Raw genomic sequence first — 19,463 nt, 5'->3', positions numbered from 1 at the left:
AACATTTTAGTGTATGTCCTTCTAAATATATGTACATATACACACATACATGTACATGTGTGTGTAATATAATTTAACAAAAACAAGATTATTGTTTTGTTACGGGATTTTATCATTAACACATTTGAAGGCAGTACTGATGGACAGTGGTCTGGGCAACCCTCACTCCTTGTTTTCTACCATTGTTGCTTATGTACAGCTTAAGTCCTGGGACAGGATCCATGCTTCACTCACCCTATATCCCCAACAGGCTTAAGGACGAGTCTTGTCAATAAGTAACTGTCCCTCTAGAGGTAGAAGTGAGGAGGTGTCCCTCTCAATATCACAACTCTACCTAAAAACATCTGCAAAATATCTGCATGAATTTATTTCAGATTTTAAGAGGTCTGCTCAGTACAGTCCTGTTTGGCCTGAGACTTTCCCTCTAATATGAATGTCCATAATTGTGCTTTGAAAATATGCAAGATGTCTTCTAAACTTATGCGTTCCCCAACCAACAAATGCCAATACAGTTAATATGCAATTAAAAGGAAAAAGATAGCTTAAAAAAGTCAGAGCATTTGAAAATGCTCTTTTTCCTTTTGGCTGTTCGCTGTTCTCATTTTTCCTCAACTCTCATACTTCCTACACTTTCTGCTCTTCCCAGCAGCAGCCTGCACTTACCTTTAATCTTCTACGGTTCATCCTGACATACCAATTAGTCAGAACATCCACAAACTTGACTAGGCGAGGAACCACGGTATAGAGTCTGTAAGCTAAAAGTAACAACCAATCAGGCAGTGAGAACACATAAGCATCTTGGGTGCTTAGGACAGGGCTGGATATAAGAAAGAGCAAGCAGTCCCTGCTATCCAAGGGCTGTCACACCTGTTAAGGAGGCAGAAGTCCCAAAGTGAAACAATCAAAACTGAGGACGTACTATATAGCTGTCAAGGTGTCTAGAGGCATGCACAAACCACCCTGTGAGCTACATGCAAACTCCCAGTGTCAGTGAGAAAACAGGAAACCCCGTATGCGTGGCTGAGGGGCCGAGGCTGCCCGCCAGATGACTCCATGAGGCACCATTTATCTGGAACTGTATCAGGTGGTAGTACCACAAAAGCCTGACTTCTTCCACTGTGCTACCTTGACCTCAACTAAGACAGACACATAAAAAGCAAAAAGCTTTAATTAGATCCTAAGAGGCAGAGCACAGATAAGGGCTTCTCAACCAGAGCAATTTTGCTCTGCAGGAGACACTGACAATGTCTAGAGAGACATGCTGGTTGTCAAACTGGGGAGGTGGGCACTCTTGGCATCTGGTGGGTGGACTCCAGGGATGCTGCTCAACAACCTACAATGCACAGGCCAGCCTCCACCACAGAGAATGACCCAGCTCAAACTGTCAGCAGTGCTGCCACTGAGAAACTCAGGCAGGGGCTGTGCATAAAATAGAACAGGGTTTCGAAAGGTTAAAATAGTCACGGAAAGAAAGCTAAAGGAGGTATTGGAAGGAGAGAAGAACCTTGAAGAATCAGAAAAATTTGAAGGCTCCCCTGAGGAACTCAGAGGGCAAGCAGGAAGTTAAAGGTCATCTAGCCAACTTTGTTTGAGGCCCAGACTTATCTTCAGGATTTTTGCCATTCACCTCCCCTTTAACTGATACTCTCTGTTGCACAAAAACAAACACGAAAAACAAGGAGAGTAAGACCAAAAATCATAAAAACACACCACAATTTATATTAAGAGTTCAGTGACTGTTAATGAGGTTCCTAGTCTAAGCTAACACAGTGGTTAAGTTGCCAAGGGCAGAGCTGCTCTCTGTTGCAGTTCAAAAAGACTAGCACTGAGGTGCTGCTAGACCAACACCTGGACCCCAGGCCAGAGGCACTCGCTGGTCATACATTTCTAGAGAGGCAATTTTTGTGATCAGAGGCTTGTTCTGTAAAGACAGAGGCCCATCTAAGTTACTTCTAGGGTTCACTACACTTTTCACCTTCTAGGAAGCTAGAGTGTTCAAGAGTTGCAACTCTTATAAGGAAAACTAAGCCCATATATAATAAAAGGGAGCAGCAGCTACCACTGAAATCACTAATACCAACTGCAGACTCTTCAACGATGCTACCTATTTAGTACTCAGAATTCTATTTTGATGAGGGAGGCAAGGGCATAAAGCTGACAGGTTGGTGGAGTGGGAACTGCACGGCAATCTGGGTCTGGAGCCCCTCTCATCGGTTCAACGTGCACCACCTAGCCTCCTGCACCTGGCCCTTACCACTCGGCTGTGTGTACAACTGCTGCCAAACCTCTAGTTCCCAGGCAGACCAGGTCCCAGCCAGGATATACATTCTCAGGTCACAGCCGTTGCTGTCTAAAGATGGCAAGGGCCCCCAGGCAACAATCCCATTCATTTATATCACTCAGGAGGGAAAACTGGACACAGCTACGAGTAGGTATCCCAGGGAGTGTGGTGAGAACCCAACTGCCGATGTCTGCTTTGCACACTCATTTCCGTCTTCACTTATGTCAATCTGTCCAATAGTTTGACAGTCATACGACCCTTATTACATATGTTTAATAGAGTGGGTGTAGTCCTTCAGGATGACTGATAAAACATTCAAAATTTCCTGGACTAACCATCCTATTGTGCCAAGTACAGAGGCACCAACTATTCCACAAAGAGCTATGTACCAGCTGAGGAATGGAAGAACCCTGTATGAACCAGATTGCTCTGGCCCCTCGAATCCACTGGAGTGCAGTACCTGAACAACAGCACCTGGCAACCACAGGACGCTGGGGGAGGCTGGTTTATGTCACAAGGGTGCACACAGGGATGCCATCTTTTCTCCCCTGCCCACAGACTTTATCAGACCCATCTCAGGTATCCAGGTTAACAGTTTCTGGAATTTCTCGCCTTGACTTACGGTTGTTCCATCTCCAACTTCTAGGAAACCCACATAACCTACTTTTCCAACCCTGTCTAAAACCAAATTCGTTGTTGTTAGGTAAGAGAAATGTGGGGAAATGTCAACTTCATTATTGTTTTTCTGTATTTCCTAATTTTTGCAGGCTGAACGGGGACTACTTATTTAATAAAGTAGACCTAAAAATAAATTAAAAACATATTAATAACAACTACTACTTATTAAGTACCTATTATCTGCTAGCTACTGTATGTACATAATCTCCATCTGAGCCTCATATTAACTCTTACCAGGCATTTTTCGGAGAAAGAAATTGAGGCTCATAGATTAGGTAACGTTTCCCCCAGGGAACAAGTGGTGCAGTTGGGTTTTGAACTCATGGGCATCCACTACTGAAGCCTGTGATTCCATGGGCCTGTGTGGTATCTGTGGAGGGGTGAGGTCACTAGACATCCCCCCAAGACAATCTCTAAGGCCTTGGAACAACACATTTCTACAACTAACAAGCCTTAAAATTATATTTGAGAGGTAAAGAGAAATATTTATTTATCTATTGTTCTGTATCTCTCAAAATTTCTATAAAATTTCCTCTATGTTTAGAGAGCCCAGAAATAAACCCACACACCTACAGTCAATTAATCTTCCACAAAGGAGGCAAGAATATACAATGGAGAAAAGACAATCTCTTCAGCAAGTAGTGTTGGGAAAGCTGGATAGCCACATGTAAATCAATGAAATTAGAACACTCCTTCACACCATACACGAAAATAAACGCAAAATGGCTTGAAGACTTATAAGACATGACACCGTAAAACTCCTAGAAGAGAACACAGGCAAAACATTCTCTGACATAAATCATACCAATGTTTTCTTAGGTCAGTCTCTCAAGGCAACAGAAATAAAAGCAAAAATAAACAAAAGGGACCTAATCAAACATAAGCTTTTGCACAGCAAAGGAAACTATAAACAAAATGAAATGACAACCTATGGACTAGGAGAAAATATTCGCAAACAATGCGGTTGATAGCGCTTAATTTCCAAAATATGTAAACAGGTCATACAACTCAATACCAAAAAGAAAACCCAATCAAAAAATGGGCAGAAAACCTAAACAGACAGTTTTCCAAAGAAGACATACAGATGGCCAAGAGGCACATGAAAAGATGTTCAACATCGCTAATTATTAGAGAAATGAAAATCAAAATTACAATGAGGTATCACTCACACCTTTCAGAATGGCCATCATTAAAAAGTCTACAAATAAAAAATGTTGGATAGGATGTAGAGAAAAGGGAACCCTCCCCTACACTGTTGGTGGGAATGTAAATTGGTGCAGCCACTATGGAAAACAGTATGGAGGTTCCTTAAAAAACTAAGACTAGAGTTGCCATATGATCCAGCAACCCCACTCCTGGGCATATACCTGGAGAGAACCTGAAAAGATACATGCACCCCAATGTTCACTGCAGCACTATTTACAATAGCTAAGACATGGAAGCAATCTAAATGGCCACTGACAGATAATAGATAAAGAAAATATGGTACTTATACACACACACACACACACACACACACACACACACACACACACACGTATACATATACAATGGAATACCACTCAGCCATAAAAAAGAATAATGCCATTTGCAGCAACATGGATAGACCTAGAGATTATCATACTAAGTGAAGTAAGTCAGAAAGAGAAAGACAAATACCATATGGTATCACTTATATGTGGAATCTAAAATATGATACAAATGCACTTATTTACAAAACAGAAACAGACTCACAGACATAAAAAACAAACTTATGGTTACCACAGGGGAAAGGGGGTGGGGGAAGGATAAATTAGGAGTTTGGGATTAACAGATGCAAACTACTATAAATAAAATAAACAACAAGGTCCTACTGTATAGCACAGAGAACTATATTCAATATCATATAATAACCTACAGTGGAAAAGAATATGAAAAAAATATATATATATACACATTTATATTTCTGAATCACTGTGCTCTACACCAAAAACTAACGCAACATTGTAAATCAACTATACTTCAAAAAAAAATTTCCTCTATGTTTATAAAGAAAAACAGTTAAATATCAAAAGGACAATTACAAAGAGAAGACTCCTTATTCCTGAGAGAAGGCCCAAGAGAGACACACCTGCCATTTCAGTCTCAAAGAACCCAACGAGCGACTGCATAAAGGACAGGACCCACCGGTCTGTGATGTTGGTACTTTCTTTAACCATGTTCTCGTTGTAAAGGAATTCCATTTCTTCCTCCTAGGAAGTGACAATTATTGAAACATTCTGCATGCCTGGGGGAAACTACTGTAGAGAAATGAATTTTTTAAATTATTTAAACTGAAAGAAGTATCCAAACAAATCAAAAAAACACCACAAAAACCCAGACCCTGTTGGCAATCTAAATTTCTGATTCTTAGCGATATTTTCCAAGTAAACTCTGAACTTGGAACATTAAGTCCTCAATTAATGAATTACATTTTTGAGTGAACTAAAGAGAATTTAGGAAAAAATGATTCCTATGCACCAAAGAGTAATTATGAATTAAGAAATATTCCAACATCTTGTTAAGTAGGCGGTTTAGTTACTTTGAATCTGAGGAAGGAAGGACAGTAAAACTGGCTAGGACTGGACATCTGTCTGTAAGTTGAAAAAGAGTACTAGGAATTAATGTCTTTGCTTAAATTATTTTACCGAGAATGCTCTATTCCACCCCTGCTTTTTCCTTTGCAAATCCTCCTCGATCCTGAAGGCCTACTTTACCTGTCCCTACTCAACAGCATCACCATCAGGATAGCAAGGCAGTGACCATGCTGACTCTTGCTCTGATGCTGGAGCCTGCATCTTTCTGCCATGCCCAGATGAGCCCCAACTATGAGTGGTTTGAACCAGCCTGTGTTCCTGAATCCCACACCAGCAGAGGCCTGCAAAGTAGACCCACTGCTGGCCTGAGAGGTGGTGGGATCCAAAAGATAGGAACACTAGGGATGTTGTTCCCAAAGCCTTGTTCTTCTTGGGAGGGTTCATTAGCAGAATGAGATGAGCCAGAGGCAGCAAGAAGTGACCAGCCTGCTGGAATGCAATGCTCAAAGCTTAGCTCTCCAACGAGTTTCTCAGGAAGGAATAATATCACATGTTTAATCAGAAGTAGTTTACTAAGGAATTCTACTTTTAATGTGTTGGAGATAAAAAGATGAGTGGTACCTGAGCCCTGACCCCAAATGGAGTCTAGGAAGCATGCACAGGCACATGTGCAATGAAGCCTGCTGGCCTGAGAGCAGTTAGTAGGGGCAAGGGAAGGGGCTTCTCAGAGGATGCCTCCCAGGCCAGCACATAACTGCTCTGAGGCACTTTCTTATATATCAGAACCACTATTTTTCATCCCAGCAACCCAATGAGAACTTCTCTCACTTTCAGAGTTTCAGCCCAAATGCACTCATCAAGTGGCCTTCCCTGACCACCCATCTGCAGCAGCCTTTACTAGGAGCTCACTCTGATAGTAGCTGACTCTTTACTGGCTCCCCTATCACTAAGTCCCCAGTACCAATTTGGCTGGTTAAATGAATATCCAATGCAACTCTTCTTCAACAGGTGAGGCTTCTGTGTCTTGCAGAGGTGAGCATCTATCCAAATGGTGAAGTTCCAGTCCTGTGCTCTTGGCCCAGCATGGACCCCAGACACCTGTCACACTTTCATCTATGGCCTCCCCAGTGGCTCTGAGCCCCCACCCACCGGGCCTGTTAGCTCCTGTCTCCCATGGAGCTCTGTTTCACAGCTGACCCCTGACCATCTTTCGCAAACCCAGCTCAACCCAGCTCCGTGGGGCAGACCCTACCCCACAGCACTGCAACCCACACCTTCTGTAGCCTCAGGACGTTCTGGATGAAGAAGCGATAGGCATTGTACCAAGGTAGCAGCACATCCTTCAGGACATCTCGAACACCCTCCTCCTTAAAGCGGAGGTTTTCTGCTCTCACCACAGGGGAGTTAATCAGGTATAATCTGGAAGAGGAGAAAAATTACATGGAAAAGGGATGTAGACAGTAAACCAAATATTACTGACATGTTGACAGGGCAATACCCAAATCAGCCCTTTTTCTACAAAAGTGGGGAATTATAAATTCGCTTCTAACAGTCAATTTAAAACCGACAAAATTCTTATTTTGTGTAAGAGACCTAGCAAATTATAAAGGGGAGACCAAAAGTGCCACACCAAAATATGGCACTGAACTAACCTAGAAGCATGCCCTGCGCTGGTCCCAGCACAGGCCTCAGGCAGTATGGCTACACTAAGAGGAAGAAGCCAGGCCCTCCTTCCAGGACATATGTGCAGGCATCAGGGATTCACAAGGAACAGCCACATGTGCTCTGCCAGCACAGAGGGACGCAGGGGGCAGAGACCAGGGATGTTGTTAAACATCCCACAGGATGTTCCCTTCAACACAAAGAATTAAGAGGCCCAAGTTGTCAGCTATGCCAAGGTGAGTCTAACAGATAACTGGGGGTTGCAGGACACCGCACTAACTGCTCCTGGGCAACATGGCAACCGTGAACGGGCTTGCCCACTGCCCCTGGGTGTGGGTCTCTGTGTTCGTAACAGGAAGATGCTGAATAAGATCTCTTTGGTGCCTTTTAACCTGAGCACTCAACGTTTATGACTATTTCAAGCAGTATCTCACATTTCTCTAAAAACTTTTCAGTATTTTTATTTGCTCTAGCATAAATTGTACCTCATACGGCTATTTGAGGAGTAAGTGTAAAATTGAAATAAATGATATAAGAGAATTCTAATATCAATAAGACAGGGAACCTATAGAAGGAATGAGGGAAAGGCACCAGCAACTAGCCTGGGAGTACGTGTGCTGCTTAATAAAATCCAACACACAGCCTCCTCTTCCAAAAGACCTATAGATATAGAAACATCTTTACTATTTAGAAAACCACCTTGGGGGATTAAAGTCAACACCATACCGATGTAATTCTCCACGTAACAGATGTGCATTTTTTTAAAAAAGCTAATTATAAACCAAATTAATAGAATGATTAATATCACTGAAAACATGATTAACAGAATGTAAGATGCTTAATAAGAAATGACAAATACACACAAGGCAGAGCACTGGTTTGTACCTGAGGGCATCAGCACCATATTTTTGAATGACTGAAAGTGGATCTGGATAATTCTTTTTGCGTTTGCTCATTTTTTGGCCATCACTTGAAAAATAGAAGGGAAACACCAAATAAATAAGTCAACATCACAGTTTATATATGGTTACAGATTATCTACTAATTGGAATACGTAAGTGCAAATGGGACACAAGCTACTACTAAGGTACAACAATAGGTTGTTAAAGCTTGTTTTTGAATACTGTAGCGAGTCAATGGAGAAGTTTTGGGATAAATGGCAGCAGGAAGATGCCAGAGTGTAAAAGTGAAAAAACACAGCCTTGGCATTTATCCCAGAGAAACGAAAACTTATATTCACACAAAACCTTAGAAAGTTCACAGCTTTATTCATAGTCAGCAAACACTGGAAACAACCTCAATGTCTCTCAGCAGGTGAAAAGTCAAACTGTGGGTCACCATGGAACACTGCTCAGCAATGAGAAAGAACTACGGATCCATAAAACCACCTGAGGTATCTCCAGGGAATTACAGTAAGCAAAAAAAGCCAATCACAAAAGGTTATATATGATATGAATCCATTTATATAACATACTTGAAATGACAAAATTACAGAGATGGGGAATAGATGAGTGGTTGCCAGGGGATGGGGATTAGGACTGAAGGCTGAGGTGGGAGGAGTGTGAAGGGGTGGGGTGGGTATGGTTATAAAAGGGCAACAGAGGCATCCTGTGATGTTGAAACAGGCCAAGTATCTTGACTGTGCTGGTGGATACAGGAACCCATATATGAGATAATATTGCATGCAATAGCAAATGAGTAAAACTGGGGAAATCTGAGTAAGACTGGTGGATTCAATCAACATCCTGATTGTGACAATGTGCTACAGTTTCAAAAACGTTGACCGTTGGGGGAACCAGGCAAAGCACACGAGGGGTCTCTATTAATTTTTACAACTATAATTCAGTAAGATTTTCAATTATAAAAAAAAAGTACAGACTATAGAGCCAGACTGCCTGGATATAGAACTAGAATTTCACACTCTTTTGCTGTATGACCTTAATTTTTCTGCACTTCAAATTCCCCAAATGTCAAAATGGACAATGAAAGGACCCATTTCAAATAGTTCTGGGGATAAATGAGTGAAGATGTGTAAATGTGCAAAACAGAGCCTGGTACAGTGCCAGGTGTCATCCCCTGCCTTGAACAGCACATGAAGCAAGGTATCTAGGTATAAAAATTTCATTTTCTTCCTTTTATTTGTTTTTACTTTTAATGACTAGAGGCAGTAGAAGGAAAAAATAAGACTCCTCTATAATAAGCCTCTAGAACCAATAGCTTCCTTATATATTAAAAACAGGACAACAAAAATCTATATTAAAGGACCAGTGTACAGATTTAATAAGAGCTATAAGCAAAAGTACTTTATAAAATTCTAAATGACAAAAGTTATTTTATCACTAGTAGTATCATGGGACACATGTCCTCCCCTCTGTCCTCCTCCATTAGGCTTAGCTCTTAATGCAGTCCTTCTCTTAAGACAGAGGAATATGTAGAGACAGAATGTTACAGGTTGAGAAGAGCACAAGGCAGGAGTTGGATGAAAAGGGAGAGCAGGAAGAAGTATAAAGGCAGAAGGAAGGAAGAGAATAGGAACAGAGCTGGGGCATTCCTGAATCCCTTTTAAACAGAGAATGGTTAGATCCAACCAGAACATGCTGAAAGAATAAAGGAGGTCAGGAACTGCAACTCATTATTACACAAGGGAGTGCACCTGCCTTGCCAGGACGAGCCCATTCACAATCACATTTTTGAATGGCGGCCGTCCAAAGAGAGCTGTGGCCAGCACCAACAGGGTGTAAAACCTGGAAAAAAACCCACAAACAAAGAGTTCAATAAAATAAGAAAAGGAATTCAAGCATAGGAAAAAAAAACTGTGTTTACTTATTGGACTGAATTTCTATTTTAGGTAAGTTACACTTCTTGATAATCACAAAGCAATGGTTCTTGATCCTGGATACATCAGAATCACCTGGGGAGTGCTGAAAAATTAGGCACAGGACCCACTGCAGACCAGTCATATTACAGCTTCTCACTAGAAAAACTAAAATGAACTTTATTTAAAGCAAATAAAGCCCTAGAATGAGGTACTGACCCCCTGCTGGGGACAGTACTATCATCTTCCTTGGGGAGCTAGTTGGACAGCCACAAGGCAGAGCAGGGCAGCACTGGGTGGCCTCTCAGGACCTCCCAGAAATGCCAGGCTGGAAATCCAGAGATATGTTGCCTTTAGCACAAGGTCATATGGGACAGTCTGATGACAAAAGATGAAAAAAGCACTCTCATCCAAAAGTTAAAAGCTAGTCTATATGAACATAGAAAATGTTTTTATTCTATCAGATATCATGCATGTTTATATGCTACCTAGATTGTTCCCTAAAAGAACTCTATCACATTCATGTAAGCTGTCCCAGTAAGTAATGCACTTGTGTCATCTCCGACCTGATTTTGCATCCCAAGAACATCACCAGACACAACTAATGAGGACGGAAATCAGACAGGTCAGGAGGACCCTGGTTCCTATGAGAGGCAGCCCATACCTGACAGAAGGCGAGGGAGGCAATGTGCACATGGGGATCCACGTGAGGGCTTTTAACAGTTGCCAGACATGGCAACTCCTCAGAGAAACAACTTATTGGTGAGTCATCTGGCCCTCCCTAAGAAGAGGAGTTTGTATATGGTAGCTGTTTCTACAGAAAAATGGATTGGAAGCTGAAAACATTAAGAACATTAAGTCTGGAATTCCATCAGTTTGTGATGACTACAAATTGTAAAGAGAAAATGATACCAACATTCTTTTAACATTCCTGCAGAAACATTACTAATGAAAGTATAATTAGAACCTGGGTCAGCCAAGCTCATGCATGAAGAGAAGGTAATTCATCTTTTTCTAATTAAGAGGATGAGGGTACTGCTTTAGATAAGGCATCAGATAAAACCAATGCCAAAGTCCTCCCCACCATGTTTTTTTTTCTTTTTTAAGAATTTTAAACCTGGATTTTTTAGAATGTTATGAGGCCAGCCTTAACATCTTAGTACATTTTCAACTAACCCTCCAATTTGTAGCACCCACTCCAGTCAATTCTATGTAAATACCCACTAAACACTTGTGTAAATGATTTGAAGTAAACAAACTAAGGACACATTAATAGTTTTGTATCACTTAACCTTTCCATACACCCAAATCTCTGTATTCCAAAATGTGAAAGAAACAATTCAAACTCTAAAACTACAGCCCTAATAGAGTGTGAGATTCCTGCTCAAAAGACACTTTTATAGTATGTTTAGTGGTGAGGGGCAGAGGGCAGGAGCAGAGCCTGTCTTGTTTTTTTTTTGTTTTTTGTTTTTGTGGTATGCGGGCCTCTCACTGTTGTGGCCTCTCCCGTCGCGGAGCACAGGCTCCGGAAGCGCAGGCTCAGCGGCCATGGTTCACGGGCCTACCCGCTCCGTGGCATGTGGGATCTTCCCGGACTGGGGCACGAACCCGTGTGCCCTGCACTGGCAGGCGGACTCTCAACCACTGTGCCACCAGGGAAGCCCAAGCCTGTCTTGTTTGACACAATCTCCCCAGCACCCAGCTGATAAATGCTCAGTAAAATACCTGTTAAATCAAATCAGTAAAACACTTTAAAGAGGGACTTCCCTGGTGGCACAGTGGTTAAGAATCTGCCTGCCAATACGGGGGACACAGGTTCGATCCCTGGCCCCAGGAAGATCTCACATGCCGCGGAGCAACTAAGCCCGTGCGTCACAACTACTGAAGCCCGCGTGCCCAGAGCCCATGCTCTGCAACAAGAGAAGCCCTCTAAATGAGAAGCCCGCGCACCGCAACAAATAGTCCCCGCTCGCTGCAACTAGAGAAAGACCACGTGCAGCAACAAAGACCCAACGCAGCCAAAAATAAATAAATAAATACGCTTTAAAGAACAAGAAACATACCATCCTCTGGTTTGGTCAATGCCTTCAGCAATGAAATCTGCAGGAAATGCATCCTCAAACTCCCTCTTGTTTTCAAATGGATAATGAATTTGAGCATAGGGCATGCTGCCACTCTCGAACCAACAGTCAAACACTTCAGAGATGCGATGCAACAATCCCTTCCCACAGCGTGAAGGAATGGTCAGATGGTCAATGCTAGTAAACAAAGAAGTAGCCACTTCTATTAATTTTAAGCAAAACAGAAATTACAGTTTAATTGCCAAGAGGAAACACAATGCCCTCACAGCTCTTTCATATGCATCTGCAAACAGAAATATAGGCAGTTATCACAGGCTTTCAGAGAGCACCATCAGGGCTCCATCTGGAAGGTTATATACCAAAGTCTCCTGACATCTAACTCAAGGACAAGAGGCCACCTTTCCTCAATATGACATGAATCATCAACAACAAAGTAATTCAGCAAACTAGTGTCTGATTTCTACATGTAGCTCTGTGATCTGATACAGAGACCATGTCTAAACAGGCTACCTAGCCCGATATGAACTGAAGTGAATCAAACATTCAGAAACTGACCTCTCTCTGTGGAGATCTGAGATCTTTGCTCCTGACAGTTCTTCCAGTTCTGTCATTGACCCAACACACACCACCTGTCAAAACAAAGTTAAAAGGCCTCAGAGCCGAAGATCAAACAGAGTTAATTTATGTAACATTCATGTTTAGGTTTAGAAACCTTTGATCTTCATGAGTTATCAACAAGGTGGCTTACCTCATGAAAGACTATAGGTCACTGACTGAACTGGTGAGCAGACCTCACTTCTTTGCTATCTACCCCTATATCAGAGGGATTCCCAACAAGGAGAGAATTCCACAGCCATCATCTCAACGAGTATTTCTTGAGGGTCTACTATGTCCAAATCTCTGACAAAAATAACTAGCATAAGTGAAATGCCTAGACTGTTACTCTAAGGCATCTTAGTTTGCTCCTGGCACTTGAACTTGGCTCTTTAATCTGAAACCTTCTCAAGTCAAAGCTGGGACTAATTTATTGTGCATGAACTGGACCAAATAGTCAGACTGCAAGACATTAGGATTATACTCATGTAAGGAGACTGGGAGATGGGCCCAGCAGGGGCATTCAGAACAGGCTGAGTCATCTAACAGGGGCCGTGTAGCCGGGCTACACCAGCAGGAGCTGCTGTGGGTTCACACCCAGAGGTCATCTACTACCTAATGAATACCCACAGCCTCTTTCTCTGCACTTCCTGCTCAGTCCTGTAAAGTCCTCTGATTCAGCTACTTCACTGTTGCCTTTCAGGTCCCTACTGGAGATTTACTGAGGTCCCTGGGCTGCTGCTGCTGCTCATGACTGTTCTAATGCTGTCAGCATTGGACAGAGGGAATACATCTATATACCTATGTATGTATTTATTTAGAGACACACACACACACAATTTGATTTTAAATTAAAGGTCTGCAATGTTTTGGTAATTTTTATTATTATTATTATTTTTTTTTTTTTTTTTTTGCGGTACACGGGCCTCTCACTGCTGTGGCCTCTCCTGTTGCAGAGCACAGGCTCGGACGCGCAGGCTCAGCAGCCATGGCTCACAGGCCCAGCCACTCCACAGCATGTGGGATCCTCCCGGACCGGGGCACGAACCCGTGTGCCCTGCATCGGCAGGCAGACTCTCAACCACTGCGCCACCAGGGAAGCCCACTTTGGTAATTCTTTTAAGTCATCCTTTTTTATCACTAATAGGGCCATTTTAATATGCTGTGACTTAGTGCAGCGGGTGGAGTCTCTATTCTGTTCATCAGAAACTCAAAAGGAGAAAAAGAGTTCTGAGCAACACAAGATAAACAATGTGAGGAGTTTCCCGAGAAAAATACAAATTACATTTTTCACTTTTACACAGAGGGAAATTTTTTTTTTTTTTTTTTGCGGTACGTGGGCCTCTCACTGTTGTGGCCTCTCCCATCGCGGAGCACAGGCTCCGGACGCGCAGGCTCAGCGGCCATGGCTCACGGGCCCAGCCGCTCCGCGGCATGTGGGATCTTCCCGGACCAGGGCACGAACCCGTGTCCCCTGCATCGGCAGGCGGACTCTCAACCACTGCGCCACCAGGGAAGCCCTACACAGAGGGAAATTTAAAACTATATTTAATTAAAGTAAAAATAAATTAAAATCTTAAAAACATATTCTTATTTATGTCATGATTCTAGGAAGGAACAAAGAAAAAAACCTGATGCAATAAGAAAGGGGCAAAGAAGAAAAGAAACCATATTCTTTTATCCCATACTGAGATGCATGAATGAAATGCTTTAGCAAAAATCAACACAAGTAAACACTGCCCTGCCTCACCTCCTCGAAGTCATCGCTGACCCACAGTGGGATAGGAGTGCCCCAGTATCTGTTTCTGGAAATTGCCCAGTCACGTGCATCTTTCAGCCAATTTCCAAATCGCTTTTCTCGCACAAACTCTGGGACCCTGCAATAAACAGATCAGATAACCAATCACATAAAAACATTAGTAAGTAAATTTGTAAATTAGATCTGCATAAGCCTTTGTGAACCTAACATTCTGGAAATGCTGAGCTCACTCCTACGAGAATGTCTTCCAAATGGACAGCACCAGAAGACCCACAGAGGCTGTTTCTGCTATGAATCCATCCCAGGAAGATGCTCTGTAATATGAAACCCCACAGCACACAAGCTCTGTCCTGCTCTCCAACTGCAGGACTGCCACAATCCTTTAACCAATCACCATGACGACAGCTAACCAATCACCATGACGACAGCTAGCCTGATCTTACTTAGATCTAGTCTTCAGGTCATCCATACAATAGCGCTTTTACTGCGCTCAGTAAAAGCATTAGCAAGGGCTAATTAGCAAGGGCTCTTAATCACCTACAAAGTAAGAGTCTGAATAGGAGGGGTTATGTGTAGCTGGTGAGAAGCTGCCTCTCCAGGCTCACCTGCAGTCCCGCCACTGCACTGTAGGCTCTAGCAATAAGGCAAGTTCCTTAGAATGCAGCTTCTTACCTCACTGCCTCTGTCCATGCCATCCCTCTACTTCGATAACGTTCACCCAGCCACCCTCCTTCCCTCAGCCACCCCCCTACCCAAGGCTCTTATAGCTTCTGACTGGTAAATGACTCCTTATTCTTTAAGGTTCAGCTTTGTAGGAAACGCTGTCAAGCTCAAGGCTGAGTTAGGGCACACCTAGGCTCCAAAACATTTTGTCTTCTCAGGTGCTGCAGTTACCATCCTAGGTCAGTTTATAGGCCTGCACACCTGTCACCAGCCCCCCTCAATGAGGCAGCCACACGAATATTCTATACTCAGTGCTCTACCAGGAAACTAAAGAGCTTCCTAGGTATAAAAATGAAAAAACATTTTGCTCTTGAGAAATTCACTTTGCTAAGAAATATAGAAAGCTATAGTTTTCTTTTACTGCCCTGAGATTCTCCCCATTCTTCCAAAATCAAATGCACTATTTCTTACTTCCCCAGAGAACACAACTTAAAGTCAAGCTGGATTCTTGGGGAAAATAAGAAATAGTTATTACCCTCAAAACTCTCAGGGAAAAACATTCTTCTGGAATACACAGATTTAGTTTTGTATCATTCTTGCACCTACAGGTTGAAGTACAGTAGTCCCCCTTTATCTGTGGTTTCATATGGTCTCAGTTACCCACAGTCAACCGTGGTCCAAAAATATTAAAAGGAAAATTCCAGGAGTAAAAAGTTCATAAGTTTTAAACTGCACGTTGTTCTGGGTGGCATGATGAAGTGTTGCACCCTTGCACTCCATCCTGCCTGGGAAATGAACTATCCCTTTTTCTAGCATATCCAGGCTGTATATGTTACCCGCCCACTAGTTACTTAGCAGCCATCTCGGCTACCACATCAGCTGTTGATTATCTCAGTGCCTGTGTGGAAATAACCCTTATTTTTACTTAAAAATTGGCCCCAAAGGGCAAAAGCAGTGATGCTGGCAATTTGGATATTCTCTTACCGTGCTTAATTTATACATTAAACTTCATCATAGGTATGTAGATATAGGAAAAACACAGTCTATACAGTGTAGGGTTTGGTACTATCTGCGTTTTCAGGCACCCACTGGGGGTCTTGGAACATACCCGCTACGGAAAAATGGAGGAACTACTGTAACACCTCTCTGCAGTTTAGATATTAGCTGAGGAGAGAAAGGCTTCTGTTCCTGCAGTGTTTATCCATGAAACCAGTGTACACAAGACATTGTCATATTTTAGGAACTCAACAAGTGTCAAAAGTAGTAAGTGTAAATGGCTTTTGTAGGTATATCCAAAAATAAATGTATATCCTGAAAATGACTACTATTTAAAGCTAATGGACTCTGAGAGTACAGCCAGTTTTCCAAAGTCATTCCATTCTTTAAATCAAATAAATGGCAACTTCTCATTTCCATTGGGTTTAAAAAAGAAAAATGTTCCCCTATATGTCCTGTCATAAGAGGGCTGTTTCTTCTGTTATATAATATTATTTAAATTATTTTGTGTTCCTGAATAAACAGAAAAATAGCTATTATTACAATATACAATAAAAGATGGCTTTTAAAATTACTATAACTTGAGGGAAGTATAAACCAGTACTAACTACATGACAAAGGACATTATGAAGACACACATCTTATTGCTCACCAGTAACATAGGTCATTGTTCCTCAGCAGGTGGTCTACCATATGCTCCACCCGAACGAACCAGCTAGGCACTGCTTTGTAAATGAGGGGAGTGTCTGACCTGCGGAAGCAAAAATGCAGAATGTGGCTGGGCAGACTGAGGTATGCAGGGGCAAAGGGTAAGACTGACCTTTAGTTTCTTACTGATATCATCACCAACTATTAGGCCTTCTACTGATATTTATTTCTATTGCAAATACTAATGTCTATGTCATCTCCCTCCATCTCTCACAAGAAGGTGAAAGCTAATAAGAGAACAAGAAAAAATATAGTTCTGCTGTGTGACAGTTGACTAAGAAATGATGTCAACCTCAGCAAAGAGGAAACACGGGAACAAAACGTGATGCCACTGAACATTCCATTTTCACCCACATCTTTATAGTATGATGTTATATTAAAACTTGCATCACAGGGACTTCCCTGATGGCATAGTGGGTAAGAATCCACCTGCCAATGCAGAGGACATGGGTTCGATCCCTGGTCCTGGAAGATCCCACATGCTGCAGAGTAACTAAGCCCATGCGCCACAACTACTGAGCCTGTGCTCTAGAACCCATGAGCCATAACTACTGAGCCCACGCACCACAACTACTGAAGCCTGCATGCCTAGAGCCCGTGCTCCGCAACGAGAGAAGCCACCACAATGAGGAGCCCATGCACAGCAACAAAGACCCAATGCAGCCAAAAAAAAAAAATTGCACATTATATTTCTCACTAAATTCCATTAGAAAGTTTTAGAGTTATATCTCATCCTAGAGAACTGTGATCCCAACACAATACATATTGGCATATGCCTGTTTCTTACACCTAAGGAACGAAATAACTTAATATATGAATTCATAAAATTCTCCTTAAAACAAGAATGAAGTTTTCAAACACTAACTCTAAAGGATACAAATGAGATGGGAACCATGAACTGATGGAATGGGCACACATATCAAATGTATCCACAAAGCTGAAGCTTGAGCTACATTTCATCTCACCTCCAGCAGAAAGGGTAGCTGTGGGTAAAGGTGCTGGCAGCAAGAAGTCGACCTTGTTCCTTTAGGGTCCTGATAATATTTTTGTCAGCATCCTATTTAAAAAAAATTTTAAATCTAGCCATTAAAATATCCTACAATACTTAGTAATACAATATAATTAAGTATATTACTAAACTTTGTTATTTTGATACCTTTACTATGAATAAAAGGCACAAATAACAAATGTACTATAAAAATACTTGGTTCACATTTCAGCCACTGTGTAACTTTAAGTACTTTTAAAGTACGTTCCAGACCACTTAAGGCAGTGAAATTTTCAATCAGCAATGATTACCCCAAGGTCACAAAGCCGTTTCCGGAGTCACAAACCAGAGCCCACTTTTTCTGATTTCTACCTTTGAAATTACAGCATGCTTCCTCTGAAGATACTAGACCCTTGGAATGCAGCTGATAATATGTCTATTTTTTCTGATTTTATGTGCTCAAACAAAACAAAACAAAACAAAATCTACTTCCTGGGGGAAAAAAATCCCACATATGGAAGCTATTTAACAAAAAACTGATTAATGAAAGAAGTACGATGAAACCGACACCTTTCTAAGCCATAGAGATACAGACCTTCACATACTGTCCTGCAAAATCTGCCACTTCCCCTGTGAAACAGCCTGAAGCATCCACAGGGCAAACAGGGACAGAGTCTTTCTGAATGATATTGAAATCCATACAGACCCGATAGTCATCCTGGGGAAAAGGAGAAAGGTAGAAGAAGGGAAGAATAAAACAGTTAAGTGTGGGTGTGGCAAGAGAGGAGCATATGAGGCAATAAATTTAGAGGAAAATTTTTCAGTATTCTGACATATAAATGTATCCAACTTTCATTATCCTCTCAACTGAAGTTAACTCAAGGATTATTCAGAGAATCCAGAGCCCTATAGCAGGGTTAGGGGATTAGATCAGTCTTCCCAGCCATTACTTCACAAACCCCTAATATAGCTGAGTATCCACTAAGTAAGAAGAAACATATGAATACATTAGAACAAAATCAAATTTGATTTATAACAGCAGCATGTATACACATACATGTATGCACAAAGCAGAAGAACATACACGTGTAAGGCATAAACCATTTAGTACTGCACAATGCTTGATGTGCATATGGATTTGCATCCTGTCAAAAGAGTGCCTGAAAGGATGGCAACAGTGATCTAAATCCAAATTACTCATTTTACGGGAATTCCCTGGTGGTCCAGTGGTTAGAACTTGGCGCTTTCACTGCCAGGGCCTGGGATCAATCCCTTGTCAGTGAACTAAGATCCCACAGGCCGCGTGGTGTGGCGTGCATAAATAAATTAATTTAAAAATAATAATAAATAAAACAAACAAACAAACCCCAAACTATTCACTTTACAAATAAGTAATATGGGCCCCAGGCAGGCTGGGTTCACCACAATGCTTCAGGAATACATTTTGAGCAATGTTAACAATAATAAGGGCAAACTGATTATAAAGTGCTATATCAAACAGTGCTCTGAACATCTGACTACATTATATTAGCTCATTTAACCTTTACAATGATCCTGTGAGGAAGGCAGATAGATGTACTAGGTTTTCATCATGTGTTCCCCTCAGACAAACCAGCAAGTATCTCCATTTTACGGATGAAGAAGCTGAGGCACAAAGAAATAACTCAGCTGCAAAGTGGCAAT

The 19,463-nt window shown here is 41.8% G+C and overlaps 1 protein-coding gene across 1 annotated transcript in view; it reads right to left on the bottom strand.

The window, feature by feature from the left end:
• IARS1 (isoleucyl-tRNA synthetase 1) overlaps positions 1 to 19,463 on the bottom strand; it is an 81,039-nt gene that overhangs the window by 29,715 nt on the left and 31,861 nt on the right. Inside the window, exons 11-21 of the mRNA XM_082656336.1 lie at positions 18,376 to 18,498; positions 17,758 to 17,849; positions 16,737 to 16,835; positions 14,417 to 14,543; positions 12,628 to 12,701; positions 12,055 to 12,249; positions 9,834 to 9,920; positions 8,062 to 8,145; positions 6,789 to 6,933; positions 5,070 to 5,190; positions 664 to 755 (exon numbers count right to left, since the gene is read on the bottom strand). Coding sequence (XP_082512462.1) covers positions 664 to 755; positions 5,070 to 5,190; positions 6,789 to 6,933; positions 8,062 to 8,145; positions 9,834 to 9,920; positions 12,055 to 12,249; positions 12,628 to 12,701; positions 14,417 to 14,543; positions 16,737 to 16,835; positions 17,758 to 17,849; positions 18,376 to 18,498 — 1,239 coding nt within the window. The remainder of the gene's footprint in view (positions 1 to 663; positions 756 to 5,069; positions 5,191 to 6,788; positions 6,934 to 8,061; positions 8,146 to 9,833; positions 9,921 to 12,054; positions 12,250 to 12,627; positions 12,702 to 14,416; positions 14,544 to 16,736; positions 16,836 to 17,757; positions 17,850 to 18,375; positions 18,499 to 19,463) is intronic.

Source organism: Grampus griseus, assembly GCF_964374135.1.
Source record: "Grampus griseus genome assembly, chromosome: 6".
In the NCBI taxonomy this organism is placed as follows: Eukaryota; Metazoa; Chordata; class Mammalia; order Artiodactyla; family Delphinidae; genus Grampus; species Grampus griseus.
The sequence above is the reverse complement of the archived record's forward strand: the minus strand, read 5'-3'. Positions and strand labels throughout refer to the sequence as shown.